The following is a 20,233-nucleotide window of genomic DNA, read 5'->3' as shown; positions in this document are numbered from 1 at the left end:
TTGTCTGTTTGTAACTTAGAACAAAATGTAGGTATTGTTATCACGATATAACCATAGCACTACTCCTTTGAAAATTGAAATTAATAAAGCATTAATTTATTAATGTCACTTTGACATTTCATTCTTAGTAAGTTCCGGTTGTAACACGCAGTGTATTTTTTTCGCTTGTCCATGCTTAACTCCGATGAATTATATCAATCATGTCAACATATTTGGTTAGTTAAGATATATTTTTTAGCTTTATACCAACAGAAATTTTTTTTTATATATAATTTTAACTACCAAAAAAAAAAGCTTGAAAATTAAGGTGAAATTTTACCCCCATTCTAGTGACGTTTAGAATCTATTCACAAGATTGTCCGACAAGCTCCGCAATACGTTTGTCAATTAACGTTTAAAAAAACCGTTGAGAACATGGATTTCGCCACATTATTCTCTTAATTACAATATATTTAGAACCAAGAATTTAATGACGATTTAAGCATAACGTAACAATAGTATACTTTTTTTTTTGAAAGTAATATAGAAAAGTAAGTTTTGGCGGGTTTCGTGTTTTTTTTTTATTTTGGCAATGTAAATTAGAAGCGTAATAAAAGTTTTCTCTCGAGATATGATAGCGATATTGACATACGAAAAGCGTATCATAGCTACACTGTTTTTTTACCACTAGTAAGAATTAACTACTCAGTTAGAATTTCCAGTCTACCAACCATGTCTTCGCATGTTATAAGGTAGGCTATTGAATGAAAACGGGAAAGGATCTGTATTTAATGGGGAAGATACGGACTAAGGGGGCGTCTATTGATAATAAACGAAACAAAATAATTACGAAATACCATAATATTTACCGTTTTAAAGCTGGCTATGTACACCTTATTGTACAACTGATAGTCTTCGTCTAAGTTGTGTGAAAAAAGGTTAATCCATATCAAAATAATAAAAAAAAAATCTGTATTCTTCATTACGATGTAGGGACGTTTTGAGGTGTTTAACACTCTTGGACGGGCCTGTATAAAAATAATCTTATTTAGGTCATTGGCTATGTTGGCGTCTTTATTTTCTCATTCTTTTCATTGCTTCAACAAGAATGTCATTTTCTATTGTAATTAAATCAATAACAAATTATAATAAACCTCACTAACAATTTATGAACAGAACCATCTCACCAGAAATAAAATGTACAAAGATTTATCTGCTTACAACAAAATCAATAGCCATAGACTCCTTAAATACATACTTATGCGATGTAATAGTACGCAGGGCATAAATTAAGTCAGATGAAGCTATGTATGTGAAAATATATTGCAGAAAAGACAAAGCAGACGGAGAAAAAAAATTATTGCGCGGAAGAAGTGACACTTCGTAATGTTGGAACGAAAACAGGAAGGGGTAGGATATGATTTTTAACGACTCTTCAGTATTTCTTTAAGACAGACTATTAACATTACTTACAAGTCACAATTGATAGCAGAACGCATTCCATCGCGCTCTGCATCTTTTATATCCGAGGAGCGTTAACTTTTAACGCAACCTTGTTTGATTTCAAAACTATCGATGGCTCTGAAAAGCTGATAGACGCCTCAATCCTTAAAAGCCCCAGGAGGTAAACAGGGAAGAGGTAAAAGATAATTACGATGGCACTGAATAAAAATATTTCAACAAAATATGTTACGCTCCAAGTCTTTCAGTCATTTGTTTTACACCTTCAACACAACACACCTATAAATTAAAAAACCTGCTCACCATACACATTATTCTCGACTGTTCAATGAAAAATATATTTTTTGTATATAACTATAATTATTTATTTAATTTAGAATCTTGTATTTTGATTTTGTGCATATGTATTATAAATGAGGCAAACATTCAAAACAGTACAGACATTTTTTATATTGGTACTATATATATGTATATATATAAAAATTTGTGAATTTGGGATCCATGATGATGAAATTCAAACAGAATATTTTTATTAAAATGAAATTAATTTTATAACAATAAAATTATTTACAATTAATCTAAAATTCTGTACATAACCTTATGTATACCTCAAAAACATAGAAATATTTAAATATCACTATCTTAAAATAGATACAGTATCAATTTATATAGCTAATTAAATTATCGTAAACGTATTTCTGATTAAAATACATGTTATTAAAAAAATATTAAGATATTGTCATACTTATATATTAATTAAATATTGTGTGATTGAACACATTCCTACCATTATCCCTCACAAAGTACTGGTTCTCGAACAAATACAATGTGTATCGGGATTTCATGTCATATTTATTGCTTGTTATGTGAGACGTGTCAAAAAAAATCTATTAATTACAGCGATTGATGATATTTTTACTATTTCATTAATAATTATCTCAATCTCTCGTACAACATCTTGTATAGCTTTATAATAGTGGCACACATAATCGTAAGTAGAACACACAAACGTTGTATTCACTCCACTAGCAAATCCTACTCATTAAGTCATTATCTGTGCAACCACGTGTTTTGGGCTCAAAACTGAACCACAAGTTCATTGACAACTGTTCAAGTCATGTAAACATCAACAATTCATTGTCCATTTCAACTTGTCACTAGACTGCATTGTATTATACGCCAGCCTACGAAACATATTAGGTCAGTAAATACAGTGATAGGTTAGGTCAACCTCACACTAGATTCCCGGATGCAAGGATGCAATATTTTGCTTTTTTAAATTAATTGTCGAATATTAACCACAAAGACACAAAAATACAGACAGATATGGGTGGAGCTTCGGCCGCAATGTGTCGGATACCTCGGAAGCTGTACATTATGTTTCGAAAATTATCACGACCCTTGTTTTAGAGAATAGAATAGAAATGGAAAGCCAATTGGAAAAGCTTTACGAATGGTGAAAGATTTAGATGAATACTATATTATCTGCAATAGTGGGCTCAATAATTATTGATATGCACTTTGATGCATAGCTTCCAAACATCAGACCAAAACGGGTCCAAGATGGCGGGCGCTCCACCCGGATCTGTCTGTTGTACCCTGATCCGTTTATGTTCGTATGGTTACGATATTCAACATTAAAAAAAATTAAATCGGAAATTCAGTGCGAAGTTGAATGCTACATCCACTGCCCCATTATGTTGGGAGGGGGGGGGTGTGGATCATGTGCGCCGAGGGTTCGGAGGCAGGCGGTTTGGCAGACGGAGGGCGGCTGTCCTCGGTGGTGGCGGAGGCGGCGGCGGCAGCACCGACGGCGGGTACGCCTGTGGCGCTCCGGGCGTCGCCGGCGTCGCGGCGGCCGGAGGGCGGTTTGTATCTAACCTCGGCCTGTTGAAGCGACGGAAAGTCGACACGCCGTTAGTACCTGAAGCGTGTGCACTGTCACCACTCGCCTCGGACACTGAACGCTCGGAGGATGATCCTAAAAATAACGTACATACATTATTAATAGACAGCATTTTATGTAGTAACTAGTATTCGCCCGCGACTTCTACTGCGTGGTTGTACGCCTATTACATACGGATATGGAAATCCAGTCATGTCACGTGATCTCATGCAAGAGACAATATTTGTGTATAGCAACATTTACAGTAAATTTTATCCGAATCTTTGTAATATATTCGCATTTATATTACAGTAGAATATAATAATTTTATTCAATTACCCAGAATTTCCGTTAGCGTCTGTAATATATCCGGGGACTGGTGACTTCTACGCGGCGTTGTTGAGAGTGTACGCAATGACTCCTCCACGTGCACCGACGACGACTGTATGAACGAAGAGGATTTCATGAAACACTCTATATGCTTGATAATAATGAAATGTTCGTGACAATTCAAAAGAATTTTCCATATAATATTACATACGAGAAACCGCATATGGTATTTGTACTAGAGCAAGTCTCGTAGGCTAGTGTCTTGTTTACCTCGAAGCTCCTCGTTTTGGAGAACATGTATTCCATGAATTGCAACAAGAACTGGTCGTGGTTCGGTTTGGGGCCCGCTGAGAACATTCCCTGAAAATTATAAATCATATATATTATAATGACATACATATAATATGTTAATTTATGAAGGGATAGTGTATTGCATTTGTGAATAGATTTTGAGTGCGTTTCCATTATTTTTTAACTTTCGACCAACTGAATGGACGATTTATGTAATATATTTAATAGTTCCGATCTTTTGTTCTTTCTTTTTTTTGGGGGGGGGGGGGTTTCCAAGCATGTATTCTATTTTTGATTTGTTTCATTCAAATGTATAGATGACTCTTCTTCAATTCTCTGATAGTTATTAATCAAGTTCCTGTAATACTGAGGGAGTTGCTGTTGACTTTGACTTGACTTGACTTAGACCATTGACTTGACTTTGCCTCGCAAATTTCAGACATTTTTTTCTACTATTTTACTGTATGCAATTGTTGTATTTTTAAATCGTAGATGTTCTCCCCGTTCATGCATATGGTTCAAGTTTTGTAAAATTTAATTTTATGCTTTATTTATATATTAGCATGCTATATAGGGCCCGTAATGTTTCTGTTCCCATTTTAATATCTTTCATTAACTAGTGAATTAAATTATTTTACGTTCTCTGCGTCATATAGAGATAAGTAGTTTTTTTAATCATAGACAAGTGACTTATGTGTTCATAAAATTTAAATAAGTATATATATATATAACGATTAAGGAATAACTACTCACAGACAGAAATGATGGAATGATACTAGTCAAAGGATCCCCGAACGAAGACTGCGGTACATCCTGTAAAAAAAATTGGTATGCCTTACTATGATGGGATCATCATCATTTTCAGATTGTTAGTGCCCACCGCTGAGCAAAGGCCTCGTCTCACTTGGACAAGGTTAGAGCTTGCTCAAGCTTGCTCAAGGCGGAAAAAATTGTACTTGCCATGTCTCAAATCCCTGCCCTCATGCAGGAGAGGCGGTCTTCGGGATAGGAAAACATATTTTTATGAATGCAACAACACTAACCCCTAAAGATTCCTCGACAAGTTTAAACAGGTCGCTGTCGATCAACGTCTTCAGTATATCCTTAAGCTTCTGATATTCCATCAGCTTCTTCTTGTACACCAGCGACTGACACTCGTCTTCCGCTCGTATTCTTTCCATCTTCTGTCTGTAATACTGTATTCTGGAAAATTTATGTACAAAATCAGTTGTTTCGAGTTATGCTACCACGTTGTTTTCGCAAAGCGTAGTTGGCACCAAAGATAGTATGGTTAAAAATGATATCTCTACCAAACTTCTTAATGTCAATAAAATTACAAAATAGGCAATCGCTAAGTAAAGTAGACGAGACCATGAACTGAAATTAGTATCACCAAGAACTGTATAATCATATTAAATAATTAAGAATTCTGATTTAAAGGATATAATAATTGACAGTATCGCAATTTTTTATACATTCGCGTGAAAAATTTGAAATTTTATCAATATGTGAAGTGGCATTGAAATATATAAATCGCATAAAGCCAAAGAAAACGTGATACATTAGAAATCCGATTGACCGGCCATAAGTTAACCGATTATATAAAACACCTGGAGTTTAATTTTTTCTAAAAGACAAAAATACATTGATTCTTTTAGTTACTCACAGCTAAAACGAATGTCTGATACAGCATTGATGAAGACGAGTAGCTAACGTCAATGGACGTAAAATTTTTCTTTCCACAAGCAACTGGATTTGAATTTATCTGGCGGCTAAGGGTTCTAATCTTGCTCGTGTCGATGAATTTTTCATTATTTTGTTCTAATTTAAATATCAACACGAATTACTACAATCAAAAATCGAGATTTTCGAGTCAAAATGTATAAGGACAAGCAATAGTCCGGTCAATCGAGTTTCTAGTGTAAAAATGATGTTTATAGTTCTTGCCTTGACTAAGTAAAATATTCGCTGTGATAGAAATATATATATATATATGTATATACAATAATTACTACATAAAACAAAAAGCAACTAAACAAACTTTCTTGCAAGTAGCACACAAAGAAGCAAAATTAAAAATATTAAAGCAATCGAAGCGGAAGCATAAAATTAATAAGAGCACTTAATTTTAGTTAGTTGAGTTGAAGAACAAAGTCCAGGCTGTATTGGGAAAGCACATTTCACTACAATTATTTTCATATTTCCCTTGTTCTGTGGCTCCTTGGCTGCTATCGATGTATCCGGGCTCGATAACGTCGTTTGCTTGTTTATAAGGAAGGTAAGCAAAGCTTTTAATGAAAGCATTAGTCTCGCTTTCAGTTTTGCAACAGAGGAAAACACTCATGCAAAGGAAGTTAGTGAAAAACAGCCCGTGCCTGCCCCGTAACCCGAACTCGGCTCTTGAGCCAGCCTTTACCTTCAGTCACCTTGAGTCACCTCGAACCAACGGAATAGAAGACTTCATCCGTCTGCGGCACAGCGCTCCGATGACCGTTCTGGATACACACTGAGATTTCCACATTTTAATCGTACCAGTACAATATTTTAGCTTAGAAATTTAATAAATATTTCAATATACACTGCCGGCCAAAAGTTTGAGACTACCCTCATCAAAGAATGAAATTGAAATAAAACTCAAAAAAAAATAGGAAGCAAGAGGTTTAATTAATAATTGACAGACTTATACATACTTCTTACACATACCTCAAGAAGAAAAAAAATTATGTCATTTTATTACATTTTTCACTAGTCTTGGCATACGACCAATCAATTTGTCGATTGTCTCTTGTGAAATATTGCTCCAGCTTTCTTGTAAGGTCTTCCACATGTCTTCTTGCGAGGAGGGGCAACAACTGCTTACATTTCTATCAAGCTCTTCCCACAAAAGCTCGATCGGGTTGAGATCCGGGCTCTGAGGGGGCCACACCATGTTTTTTAACACCCCTTCCGTTTCTTTATCTTCTAAATAACCCCTGCATAATTTTTAACTATGTTTAGGATCATTATCTTGTTGGAAAAAAAAACTATTTCCAATTAATCTTACACCAGACGGAACGGCATTTTGTTATAGTATTCGTTTATACTGCTCCTTTTTCATAATTCCTTTGACTTGTACCAAATCTCCGGTTCCATAGCCCGAGAAGCATCCCCAGACCATAATGGAACCACCACCATGTTTGACCGTTGGCACCACACAGTCGGGCATCATCTTTTCCTCGGCGCTACGTCGAACAAAAATTCGTCTTTTAGATCCAAATATTTCAAATTTGGATTCATCTGTCCAAAGAGCTTTTTTAAAGTCTTCTTTAGTCCAGTCTTGATGGGTAAAGGCCCACTGCACCCGTTTCTTTTTGTTTTTGGCCTAAGTAGTGGTTTTCGAACGGCAAAGCGACCAAATAAGTTAGTATCTCTCAATCGTCTTTTTACTGTAGTCAGTGACCCAGGTTTAGATCGGGATTTGTTCACTTCTGCGCGGATTTGTGGTGCTGTTAGGCGTCCATTCCGCTTGCTGGTAACGACGATAAATTTGTCCTCGCTAGAAGTGGGAGCCGGCCACTCGGCCTTCCCGATCGCAAACGATCTCGATAACCGCACGTCTCCTTGTATCGGGCTATGTGTTATGAACACAAGTCTTCGACAACTTAAGTTGAGAGGCAATCGCACGGTCAGATATGCCTTCGTTGTGTAAAACAACTATGGCACAACGAGTTTCACTGATAATTTCGCGCACTATACCCATTTTAAAATCTTTACTTTAACAGTGACGAGCTCAGACTAACCAAGATTTAACTTTATAAAAACTCAGGTAAAAAATATGTTTTAGAAAGCTAAAATAATGCTGAATCTTTTAACTTGAAACAAAACCAAAATTATTAGTAATGAGCATCTCATAAAAATACAATGACTCTACGACCTGGTCCCTGCGCGGCTCTCATTAATGTTTTGTAACAATAGACCTTTATAGTATCATAACTTATAAACATACAAAAAGAATGACAATAATTAGTAGTTCAATAACAATAGAATATGTAGGCATTCAAATTAGCTATTTATCATATGCACTTTTGAAATATTTTGTTTGTGAAGATTTTTACAAGTGGTCTCAAACTTTTGGCAGGCAGTTTATATTTCAATCGGGACTTCTCAACCAATGGGATAAAACTTCCATCGAATGCCGGCTGAACGCGGTCCAAAAATTACCTCCTGGACATGTGATGGTAAAATTGAATAATGACTACAACCAGAATGAACAAACTGGTTCAGAGCATAAATTTTCAAGTATCTTATAGGTAACTTAATTCAGCTTTTATTTAATCGTTGCATATTATCTATTACAACAAAGAGAAAACATTCGCTGAGCCAAGCGCTGGCTTTTTGCATTTATAAAACAATATAAGTCATCGGCTGATAATTTTGCAAAACGTTACTTAAATTTTTACTTCGCTCGTAATATAAAGATTAGTTAAAAATAATTAATGTAATACTAACTCCCTGTATTGAAACAAAAAAAAACAAGAAACAAAAAATATACTGACACAGTTCTCAAATTTTAAGCACCTCTATGACATAAGATGAAATCTGTTTGAAGAGCAACACGCGAAACTTTAAGCGCTGTCGCGGGCATACAAGTTAAATATAATTAATATTACAAGTCATAGAGGATAGATGGCTTCGACGACGGTTCTTCACAATTTGTAGAGCCAGTAGGCTATTTACATCAGACACAGATATAATGTCCTAAATAATAGACTACACTAGATTTAACTCGGCTATAAAAATATCTTATTGTAATATATTTAGTGATCTATAAGAAAGATAGTGTTTTGTGATGTCCCAATATAAAAAGCTCTTTTCTCAATTGGATGGATCTTATGCTGACAGTAAAGACGGTAACTATGGAAATTTCATCCCGTCTGGGGAACGCTTTATTTCTTCTACTGGCATATCCAATGGGGGCAAAGATCGCTGGAGTGTGGAGTTAAACGTCCGAATGTGAAACCGTTGAAAGGCACAAACGTTCGTACCAAGCTAACTTGTCTTTTATTGGTTAGATGCTCGAAACTTGGCCTCTGTAACGATGATCCGTATTTCTGACATTCTGATTACAGAGAGAGATTTTGAGAAAAACGGCAAAAATTTCACATAAAATTTTGAACACCTAGGACTGGTTGTGGCCTGATAGCGCTATTGGTAGGCTTTTAGACTTGTGACATATTGAATTCAATGAGTTTCTGACATAAAGGACTGTTTTACGAAAATTTGTTAACGGCTCCTCTTGTAAGCCTATAGCGGTTAATTCAAGGGATTCCTCAGGGCACTGATCCCTTATGATGTAGACGACTAATCCCATAATAAAGTGGTGGTTATTCCTATTTTAGAGTATCTTTTTGTCCAAGTTGATGTCCTCCATACCAAACTTTTGATTGGTGCTCTATATAGTCCCTCCTCACACGTAAATTATTTTCCTTCTTTAGATTCCCTTCTAGATAAACTTTCTCCTTATGATCACCTAATACTTATGGGAGACCTGAACACCTGTCTTTTCAAAAATGACCGCAGAGCCCAAAAGTGAAATCATTGATTTCATCTTTTTGATCTTTCAATTCTCCCCATGTCTTCAACTCACTGTCCTCTAAATGCTGGATCTTCACCTCTCGATCTTATCATTGTGTCGCATCCTGAAATTTCTATCTGTTACGGCCAAGTGTGATCGCCTTTTTCTTACCATGACCTCATTTTTCTAAGTTATAGAATATCTACCATGAGACGTAAACGCCGTACAATTTTTCGTCAATACCGATACCCTTATGTCCAACGCACGGTGTATAGATTTGGCTCCTCCTTACAATTCCTCGAGTATCGAAGAAAAAGTGAACTGTTTCAATTCTGAAATTTACAAACTATATGACTTCCATACTCCCATGAGACGTATATGAGTTAGGCATTATCACGCATCTTGGCTTACTCCAACAATTAAATCCTTAATAGCCAAACGGGATCAAGCCAAACGAGAATCTAGAAAGGATCAGTCGCTGGATAACCATGCTGCCTACAAAATGCTGCGTAACTCTGTAACAGAATGTGTAGGGATGCAAAGCGTCGCTATATCTTCTCCTCTATTTACAATACTTCCAGTTCACAAATATGGAGCTTCCTAAACTCATTAGGTGTGGGTAATCGTTCCAAGTGTAAATCCTTCCAAAATATTAACTTAAATGAATTAAATAATCATTTCTCAAATCGTCCGGTGTCTGTGCCTTCATCTCCTAAGAAGTATTCTTTAATGAAACTGGCTTCCACCTCCCCACCTAATGCTAACTCTTTTTTATTTCCCATAATAACAGAAGAAGTTGTTGAGTAATCTCTTTCATCCATTTTTTCCAAAGCTTTTGATGAAATCAGTGTTGACATGCGTTTACCAATACTCAGCAGTATCTTACCTGTATTAACTCATTTTTAGTTTTTCTTTGGTATCAGGTACATTGCCTACAGCTTGGAAGGCCCTTTTAATCCGGTTTCCGACCTTACCAAAGTACCAGTTCTGCTTTACTCAAAGTAACAGATGATGTCCGTTACGCTATGGAAAACAGGGAACTAACCAAATTCTTTCTTCTTGACGTCAGTAATGCTTTCGACTCGGTTAACTTTGACCTTTTATTAAGCATCCTCTCCTCTCTCTCTATATCTCCAGCTGTTGTTAAATGGTTCCAATCTTACCTCCTCTGTCGCCGGCAGATGTTGAAATCCCATGAGAGCTCCTCAGATTGGAATGACACATATACCGGGTACCGTAAGGCGGCGTCCTGTCTCCTTTACTCTTCTCTATATTCATAGATAATATTTACAAAACTATTTCTTTTCGCTACCATCTCTATGCAGATGACTTGCAGCTCTATAGTCATGCCCCTCCATCTACTCTTAACGTAGCTATTGAGGATATTAATGAGGAGTTGATATCCATACATAAATGGGCAAATGATTTCGGTTTGCTAGTGAACCCCAACAAATCTCAGGCCATCATAATTGGAAGTAGGCAAATCCTTCTCTGTCCAAGGTGCACAACTGTGGAACTCACTTCCACCTTCTGTGTTCAAAGAGAATCCAAGGGCAATTGCATTTAAACATCGACTTAGGAGACACTTTCTGTCACTTTTACCTTCTAATATGCAATGTTTATTATTTGTCTATACTATTTGTATTTATTTGTGTATATATTTTATGTGTATATTTATGTATATATCTATGTATATAATATGTAAATTTTCTATTATTATAAATTTTTTGTATGCTTAAATATCTCTTTATTTACGTGAGATCCTTACCAGTTTCCCTAGCAATATATTTGTATATTGCACTAAATACCCTACTTCATAGGGCTCAGTTTGAGTTAACCCTGTTGGAGAGAGGTTTTTACACAGTGTCAGGGCCGATACTTAATACTGCCACTGTTTTGTACTTTGAATGTTGAGATTATGACCGATTGGTACACTTTTTATTTTGTATTGTGCATGTTCGTATATAGATATGCGAATCACCGGCTGTACATTTGTATAGATAATTTGTTAAATCGTTATTGAACATTTATTATAAACAAGCTTTATTCATGTCAATTTATTTATTTTTTTCTTTGAAAACTCATTATTGATAGATCTTATATAATTAATAAATTCGCTTAAACGCCCTCATTATAGTCTTTAAAGACTGACGATGAGCTTACGATCTATATATATCAAATTTCGCAATGACTTCCATCGTTGCTTGAGCGAGCATATACTTGATTACGTTGACCATACATCGCACATACCTGATCTCTCGCTGGAGGCACAAGTCGCATTGCACGTCCTCTGTCTTTAGATCATCCGTCTTACGCAACTTGCAAACAGAAACTGTGGACAAATCAGATCGCAGAGCTATACACGGCAGTCCAATAAACAATGTTACTAAAATGTTTAAAAATATGACGTACAATACATTGATTGTAATGGACACGCTGAAATAACTTAAAACTTCATGAACAGTACTCACCGGTGTCATCATTCACTGCTGGACGTTTCTGTGGTGCATTTTTGTTGATTGCAACCGCCGGTATCGACGGCGGCGGCCGACTGGCATCGAACCTTGAAGTAAATATTGAAATCATGTAGCCAAAGCAAGTATAAAAACTTTGACAAGTTAAATATTTTATTACTTGTGTCTAAACAAAGCGATATTTTTCATACGCAAAGCAAAGAATTTCAATAGTATTATCAGAAAAATATCTGATGTTTTCAAACCAAGAGTTGGTAAACATATAAGTTCCACCAATTATTTTTTAATTACCCTCAAATGAAATGTCAGAAAAGCAATATCGGTTTGATAATTTGAATAAATAGACCCACTTACATTGGTATTGGAGGCGGAGGCTGCGTTATTGGAAATGAGGGTGTTGGCGGAGGAGGTGGCACTGAAAAAGATGTGATTAAAACAGAAATTATATCACCGTAAGTAACTGACAACTTTATGGTACATTAATAAAAACACTTGACTAAATTATCTTAGTTTTGATGTTATAAATTAGCGATTGTTGAGAACATATTTGCAAAGTAAAGAACATTGACTAACGGAAAGAGAGTGAATATAATAAAAATCACTAATTTTAAGATATCCCAATTAATACCACAGTTACAAGGAAACTCATCATATAGCTTGTGTTGGGTAAATTTTTTTTAAGTATATGTTATGTTTTGTAATGATTATAATTAAAGGAATTACATCAATGGGCCATCTATTACTTCATTGAGTAATCTAGTATTTTTGGTACATGCATTTGTATAAGAGTGAAAATAAGATCAAACTACATTATAATACCTGCAAATATGCGATTTGTCTGGGCTGGTGCAACTGTTGATGCATTAGGAGGTGGTGGAGGAGGAGGAGGCGGTGGCATTTGTTGTAATGGCAATGTTGGTCTTGGAGCCATCGGGGACACTGTTGAAACAGGGAAAGTAGAGGGCGGAGGCGGGGGAGGGGCCCCACTAAGCGATTCTTGAATGAACAACGCTATTTGTGGTATAGTTTCAGCCGTAGAATCTGTTATATTAGCATGGCGTTCGGCCAAAACACGTGGTAGAGTTCCAGTGGCAAAAAATAAGCTTTCCTCCTCTTTACTGGTATGAAGATAATTACAATGCTCACGCGTACATCCAGACGGGTTTTGAAAGTCGTGGCAAAATTTAAGCGTTTTTTTCATAGCCTCGAAATCGAGTTCATGTCGATACCTACATTGTGCTCCTTTGTTACACAATCCCCAAATAAAATCCCTACATATCTGTGTCGATTTATCGTTATTTACACTTTTGCCTGGGGACGCATCGAGCTGTCCCGACAGCGATGGCTGACGGGAGCTTTGGTCGTTATTGTTGCTCATCTACTTAAATGTTATTAACTACCACATACAATACTAATTGAACTATCCAATGTAAATTATTAAGCTTTTAAGCAATTAAAACTCGATTTCAGTTATCAAATAATACCAAGCCCATTATTTCTTACCCGTGCCCCTTATGAGTTTACGATTTGATTGATGTTGATGTCTATTGTCTATGCCAAATTGCTAAAGAAAAACATAGATAATATAAATGATACCCTGCATAACACATTCTTCCAATGTCATAGAATATCAAAACTTATTTTCGTTTTAAATATATGCACTATTATTTATTCCATCTTTTGTTAAAATTATAACTCTCATAAATGAAACTAGTATTATTCGGATATACTACGCGGATTTTATTATTTAAAAACTACATAATCCCGACGTTTCGGTTACTTTGCAGCAACCGTGATCACGGGCATTCAAGGTGATAACAAAATTCTATATAGGGAAGGTATGTTTTGGAATTAAGAAAATATTGAACTGCTTCAGGTAGATTAGTAAATTGTTTACCAAAACTACAAATGTATTGTTGATCTCCCTGCAAGAAATCCATGGAGAAATAAAAATGTATAATTAAACCTAGTCTTGTCTGTGGCTAGAAATTAAAATTATAGTCTAAGGGAACTTTATCATTATTACATCCAAAAACTTAAATAAAATATATTTTACAAGATTATACTAAATAAAAAAAATAAAATAAAGGACTGTCTGATTAGTTAAGAGCCGGCTGTTATACCAAACATACTGGTTTTTTTTTAGCATACGCATCGTGTAACTAAGGCTTTAGATAATGATGTAATAATCTATTTTACGTGAATGCATGTTTATATAAAATTTATCATTTCGATTGACGTATATAAACATTTAAATTCTCTTGATTATATAAGACAAAGTCAATTTACCTAACTTTAATGAGTTCGTGCAATATAATTGTCAAAATTTATTTAATTTTTTTTCCGTTTTTTTTCGAATAGATAATAGATTATATAATTACATTTTATTGTAAACTGAACATAGTACCTAAAGTTGAACTATGACAACAGTAATCCTTAAACCATAGTCAAGCGTGTTATGAATTTTATCAATGATTTACAGAGGAGTGTTTTAAAAAATCCTAAATGCGATTTAAAATCGTTTAATTTGTAAGAAAAAGTTAAACGAGCGCAAATATAACAAAAACTTTCAAGTTGTTTATAAAAATAATACCTCATTGATAGGAAAAAAAATACTTATTTTAATAATTACATATAATTTATTAAGGTTTACACGAAAATTGTTATTATCAGAATGTTTTATGCCCATTTGCTTAATAAATACTTTAGAATTTAGAGGAATCTAATCTGGTCTAGTAGAAAAAAATAACATTTATTATTACAAAGATTTTAGAAGGAAATTTCATTATAATGTACATATAAGTAAAAAAAAATAAAACGTAATAGAAGAGGAGAAGAAAATTTCCGATAATCAATTATTGACAGTGAGTTACTAAATGCAAATTACATTACAATTAATTAATAAGCAAAACCAATCTCCATATATATTGTTAGTAATAAATATTTACAACAATTTTAAATGTGATGTACTTTATAATTCTAAGCTTAATGTTATTCAGATTCTGATATTTATTCGAAATTCTTATGACAGTTAACTAGCGCCATCTATATATTTGTTATAATAGTGTAAATTAATGTTGATAATGTTTCTGTACAATAATTTAAACATCCAAATACTCAACTATTGGTTTTATAATTTATAATGAGAGCCTTAGCATGTTTCACGTAATGTTCAGTGATTTATTATTTAATGGAAACGCTTACGACGGAAACTAGTGCCCTATGTATGATATTGTAATTTACCCTCACTTAAAAATGTTATCTTTGAATATTATAAATAGGATGTAAGTGCTAGACAATGGATTCTGTTAGGAGTTGTGGACCAATAAACATCTAAGTGGAACTACTGCTCAATTTATTTCTAACAATATATATATACTTGTTAAGAAAAAAAAAAGATTTAGAAAGGAGTTTTTAATCCTACAATAAAAATAATTTTCATTGAATACTAAAATGTTCATATTTAGCTAGAAAGTTTGAGGATAAATTACTAGTGAGAGATATATCAATATGAATTTACGTTACAAAAATAAATACATACACCTCCATTAGTACATTTGACGAATATGTGACAAATATGTTAATCTTATAGAAAACTAAAAAGTACATTGAGACACGCTTCAAAATATATTAGAATATTTTTAACGCCATCATCAATGTCTGACACTCCATGACTGCTCTTCGTAACTTTTCATCATACTCACATATACAATAGTCTGTATCCCTTTCCAAAAATTACACAATCCAACATAAAAGATCTTCCCGCCGGGGTCCTTATACTATATCACCTATTAATAAATCTGTTTAAAAATCACAAGTTATTAATCAAATGCAAGTTACAAATTGAAATCTAAGTTTGTTTTTTTTTTTTTTATATAAAAAACAAGAGTTATTATGAGTCCATTTAAAATTTCTTTTTTACATTATAAATATATATTTTACAACAATCTTTCTAGTTATATACATAAAACTTTGTTGTTTTTATAATGAAGCTATTTGTTAAAACAATCCTTATTGCACGGTATATTCAATGTTAATTATCTTACACTTTAAAATAATTTCACAAAGCATGAAGTCTTTCAATGTACTATTCCGCATCGCGTTCTTCTTCGTTTCCGGGATTGCGCATGTAGTCTCTGATGAGCAGTTCATCGGGGTCTAAGATGTCGTCGTGTGGGAATTCTTCGGTTGGTATCATATTTTCGTCAAATATATCATGAACGTCTATGAGGTCGTGCTCGAAGCCGGTGTCCAGGACGACGTCTTTGAGGAAGTCGTCGGTGGCCAACATGTCCATGTCAGCTGGCGGTTCTAATAAGCTCTGCTGCAAAACGTCCTGCGGCTCCAACTGGCTCGGAGGCTCTTGAGGCTCTCTAAATATAGAATCTAAATCTGCTAAAGAATATTGCATGTGCTCGGAGGGCGGCAGCACCCGCGAGGGGCTGGACTGGGAGACACGGCGCGGGAGACGCGGTCGTGAGACCCTGCGCCCTCCCGAGGCTTCCTGTTATACTTTCACTTTCTTAGGCCCCTTCTTGAGCGCGCGCTCCTTCGCCTTTTCCAAGAGAGGCGACAACTTCTTCTCCTCCGCCAATATCTTGAGCAGTGTGATGATGAACGGCAAGTAATTATGCCGTCTCCTCAACATCTCCTGGTTGTATCTCAACATTTTGGCGTCTTCGTATTCTATTAGCATACGCAATCTTCTTATTTCAACGTCCACGTCATCTGTTTCCATGCCAAGCATCCTGGTCTCACTCATGAGCGCCTGTATTTGTCTCTCGTATATCATTTTTCTATCTGATACAAGAGCCATTAGGTTAAAATGTATTTCGCCTTCCGTGTATCTGTAAGAAAAATAAATTATATAATTGTAAGATATTGAGAGGTTCGACTTAAAAATTCTTTTACAGAGACACTTACACATTAATGCGAGACACAATAATAGGACGTACGACATCCAACCAATCTTGTTCCGGAGCAATCGGTCCATGATCGATGGGTCCCTCGCGGAGTCCATCTAGTTCATACAGCCGTCCATCAATTGGCATATATCCAATGAAATGGTAAGCATCCTCATCCTGTACATAAAAACAGTCACTTGAATTAGTTTCATAGGAACCAAATACATTTTTAAGTGAAATGAATTTACTCACCTTTGTGGGGACTTTTGGATCAAATTCAAACAGAGCTTGTTGGGACATAGAGTTATGTGCACTTCTTATAGTCTGAGAGTTGCTTAGTGTGAGACCGCGCATCCTTGGATCAAATGACATACTGAATTCCTTTAACTTTGTCAACTCCGGCCCTAATATGACATCTGGATGGTTGCAATTCAAAAGGAGACTTACAACAGCTTGTGTCGCACATGCATTGTTTATCACCTGTAATAGTTATATGATTGTAACAAAGGCTTTGTTGTTAATATATATTCCTTTATATATTAACAAAAAACCCTGCAGGCCTAATGGAGGGTGGTAAGCGACACACAAAAGAAAAATGGATGCTTTATTAAAAATTGCTCTCAATACATCATTTGAAGTTATAGAGGATTTTTAGTAGTTGAAAAAATAGCGAGCTATATTAATTTATTCTCAAATTGGGCAGTAGAGAAAATAAGTTTTGACACCCCTGCTTTAAGGGCTGGGATAATTATTTCGTCCAAAACTGATGTTATCAGCCCAGTATCAGGGCCAGATAGAACAGATAGCCCAGTTATCAGGGCTGTATTTTCTAAAAAAAAATTAATTGGACCCGCAATTTCAATTTTGGGGCCACAAAATAGAACTCATGTCCAACAAAACAGTTCAGTACTTAAATGCTAAGGTCGCTTCACTCAACTTGCTACAAGAGCATTTTCTTCTAGAAAAAGTAACAACAAATATGAAGTTGCATCTCCTAATACCATTTAAATTTTTTTGATCAGTATAACTTCAAAGAGTTAACCTTGTCAGTAGCATACCTGTTTAGCAAAATATATTTTCTCCAGCCTATTGTCCCTGACTACGGGATGAGGAGGTTCATCATGTTGCAAATATTTGAACAAGAATATCAATCCATGAACGGGTCTGCAACAGAAATTTTGATTACTGAGACATATTCTTATTATAAAAAAATTGATTTCTTTGTACACATTAAGGAATAGAATTGAATTTTGAGTTTTGTTAAGAATAAACAAACTTGTTCGTCCCGGGATGCTTGACAGATGTGATAATTACTCAGTTATAACCTATTTAACACAAAAATTGTGTGAGTTATATGTTTAGGTTATTACTTGAATTTTATATACATTATTGGTAATCTGTTTATGAATAAATTGGATATTACTTGAAACACATTTGCCGCATGCATGTAATACTGATGCTTTATACATGACACGGGAAAACCTGACTCAGTGGCACCTCACCTCAGTGGTAATGTGTTACGTTACGGAGTGTTTTACCCTACCACAGGAAATTAACACTTAAAAATTCGAATCAATTCATCAAGTCACGTTAAACAGATCGTTACCTTAGGTTATCAAAAATGCTGTCATCAAAAGTCCACATCTCTTCCACTTGGACACCCTTAACACCTGCAATGATATGATTTTAAATATTCAATGTGACTTTGAAATAGAATGGACAATTTTATATTATTCAATATAAGTGACAACTCTCAAAATGCTCTGTTTGGGGATTACAATCAAAACTAACAAATTCATTAGTTTATTTTGAATTTAAGGTGTACATGTATTGTGAGTTTTTGTTAGCTGGATATGTTTTAAATTTATGTTAGTTGGCATTTATTTTCAACAAATGGTAATATTAAGACCTATTTTTTACTTCCTCCTTGTATATTTTCATGAATCCTGACATTTTTAATTGTTTCTTTTCATATTATAAGTTGTTAGCTGGGGAACCAATACCTATACATATTTGAATATCCCCAAGTTAGTGTTACGAGGGAATAATCAAAGTTTTGTCACTAAAAACAACCTTGGCAACCACAAAATATTTAGTACTTTTACAACTTTCTTGTCTTATGAAATTATTAATGAAAGATACGTTGACAGACAAAAGGTTTAAAATAGTTTTTACACATCAAAACATAAATATTGAAATCTTAGTAACTTAGTAGTTTATATGGTACTTTTAACATATGTTTTCTTTACATTTATTAAGTGATATAATGTTATGTTTATATTGACGGTACTTGTCTGACAAATTGCAGTGTTTTGCAAATCCACTTTTGTTATGCAAATTCAAAAAATAGGTAAAAAATTAGATTATACAGAAATAGAAAATAATGTAATTTTAGCATAACATTGAATAATTCTTGATACATATATGAATAAGAGTAAGATTTCTGTTCATATACTCAATTCTATACGACACTGGCAAAATATATTGTGCACGTTTTGTACACATGAAGATCACATATAAAACAACCAACTCACCAAGATTTCTGTTTAAATATTTTTAAACAAGATAATAAACATACCAAATTTCTTAATCAGTTGCGTAAAGACGCCAGGATCACTTTCGATCAGGCACCAGTCACCCGCAGACTCCATGTTGCGATTACTTTGATAAAGAAAACAAGAAATTAATGGATGTTATTACAAACAATAATTCAACATAAACTGTAAAAAATAATAATAATTGAACAGAACATGCCGCAGATCTTTCATCAATGATCAACTTTGTTGTAAAAAACGACGAGCAAACAATAACAAAGCTATTTACAGAACTAACGACTTCACTAACTGAAAATGCGATACAATACAAAATAAAAGGGAAAGTAAGTACTTATTATCTTTAAACAAAGTGTTTACCAAATATACTTTGAAGGTAATTGTCAATTGTGATCGCCGGCGCAATGATGTATTACAACATTCGCCATCTTGAACATTGGACATTACATGAAAATATAGATTTAAAAAAAATCGAGAAACCTAGTCCAGTCATAAAATTTTGTCAATTCACTCTATTATAAGCCCGCCCACACGAAGTTCAATCGATTGTCTGAAATACAGTAGGCGTTAGCCATGCGTAATTAAATTTTATACATACATATATAAATTCATACACAGGAAAGATGGTCTCTTTTTTTCTATTTATAATATTAAAAATCCGTTATTAAAATGCTGCTAAATACACGTATATATATATATATATAATTACGATGAATGGTTTTTAGATTTATTAAATTATCCATAGATTGGAAAAAAATACATTCACTCTATATATTTGAATGTTTTTTATACTATAATCTATA

The 20,233-nt window shown here is 34.4% G+C and overlaps 2 protein-coding genes across 5 annotated transcripts; both read right to left on the bottom strand.

Moving 5' to 3' along the window:
- Nucleotides 1–1,017: 1,017 nt before the first annotated feature.
- Nucleotides 1,018–13,518, bottom strand: LOC116777452 (uncharacterized). Its single transcript, XM_032670999.2, has 9 exons — nucleotides 12,794–13,518; nucleotides 12,329–12,389; nucleotides 11,972–12,063; nucleotides 11,751–11,832; nucleotides 4,990–5,149; nucleotides 4,700–4,759; nucleotides 3,926–4,015; nucleotides 3,665–3,767; nucleotides 1,018–3,421 (listed from the first exon to the last, which is right to left on the bottom strand). The coding sequence occupies exons 1-9, from the start codon at nucleotides 13,350–13,352 to the stop codon at nucleotides 3,162–3,164; spliced, it is 1,467 nt and encodes a 488-aa protein (XP_032526890.2). The 5' UTR covers nucleotides 13,353–13,518; the 3' UTR covers nucleotides 1,018–3,161.
- Nucleotides 13,519–15,852: 2,334 nt separating this feature from the next.
- Nucleotides 15,853–20,089, bottom strand: LOC116777453 (ubiquitin carboxyl-terminal hydrolase isozyme L5). 4 transcript variants are annotated; one of them, XM_061526277.1, is made up of 7 exons: nucleotides 20,029–20,089; nucleotides 19,457–19,539; nucleotides 18,485–18,548; nucleotides 17,937–18,042; nucleotides 17,131–17,358; nucleotides 16,898–17,055; nucleotides 15,853–16,821 (listed from the first exon to the last, which is right to left on the bottom strand). In XM_061526277.1, exons 1-7 carry the CDS (start codon nucleotides 20,040–20,042, stop codon nucleotides 16,482–16,484), a joined length of 993 nt encoding a protein of 330 aa, XP_061382261.1. In that variant the 5' UTR covers nucleotides 20,043–20,089; the 3' UTR covers nucleotides 15,853–16,481. The 4 variants fall into 4 exon arrangements, with proteins under 4 accessions (XP_061382261.1, XP_061382260.1, XP_032526892.2 ...); XM_061526276.1 differs by lacking the exon at nucleotides 20,029–20,089 and adding an exon at nucleotides 19,765–19,968; XM_032671001.2 differs by lacking the exon at nucleotides 20,029–20,089 and adding an exon at nucleotides 19,791–19,967.
- Nucleotides 20,090–20,233: the final 144 nt, after the last annotated feature.

This window comes from Danaus plexippus, chromosome Z, assembly GCF_018135715.1.
Source record: "Danaus plexippus chromosome Z, MEX_DaPlex, whole genome shotgun sequence".
Taxonomy (NCBI): Eukaryota; Metazoa; Arthropoda; class Insecta; order Lepidoptera; family Nymphalidae; genus Danaus; species Danaus plexippus.
Note: the sequence above shows the minus strand (reverse complement) of the source record. Positions and strands in the feature narration are given on the sequence as shown.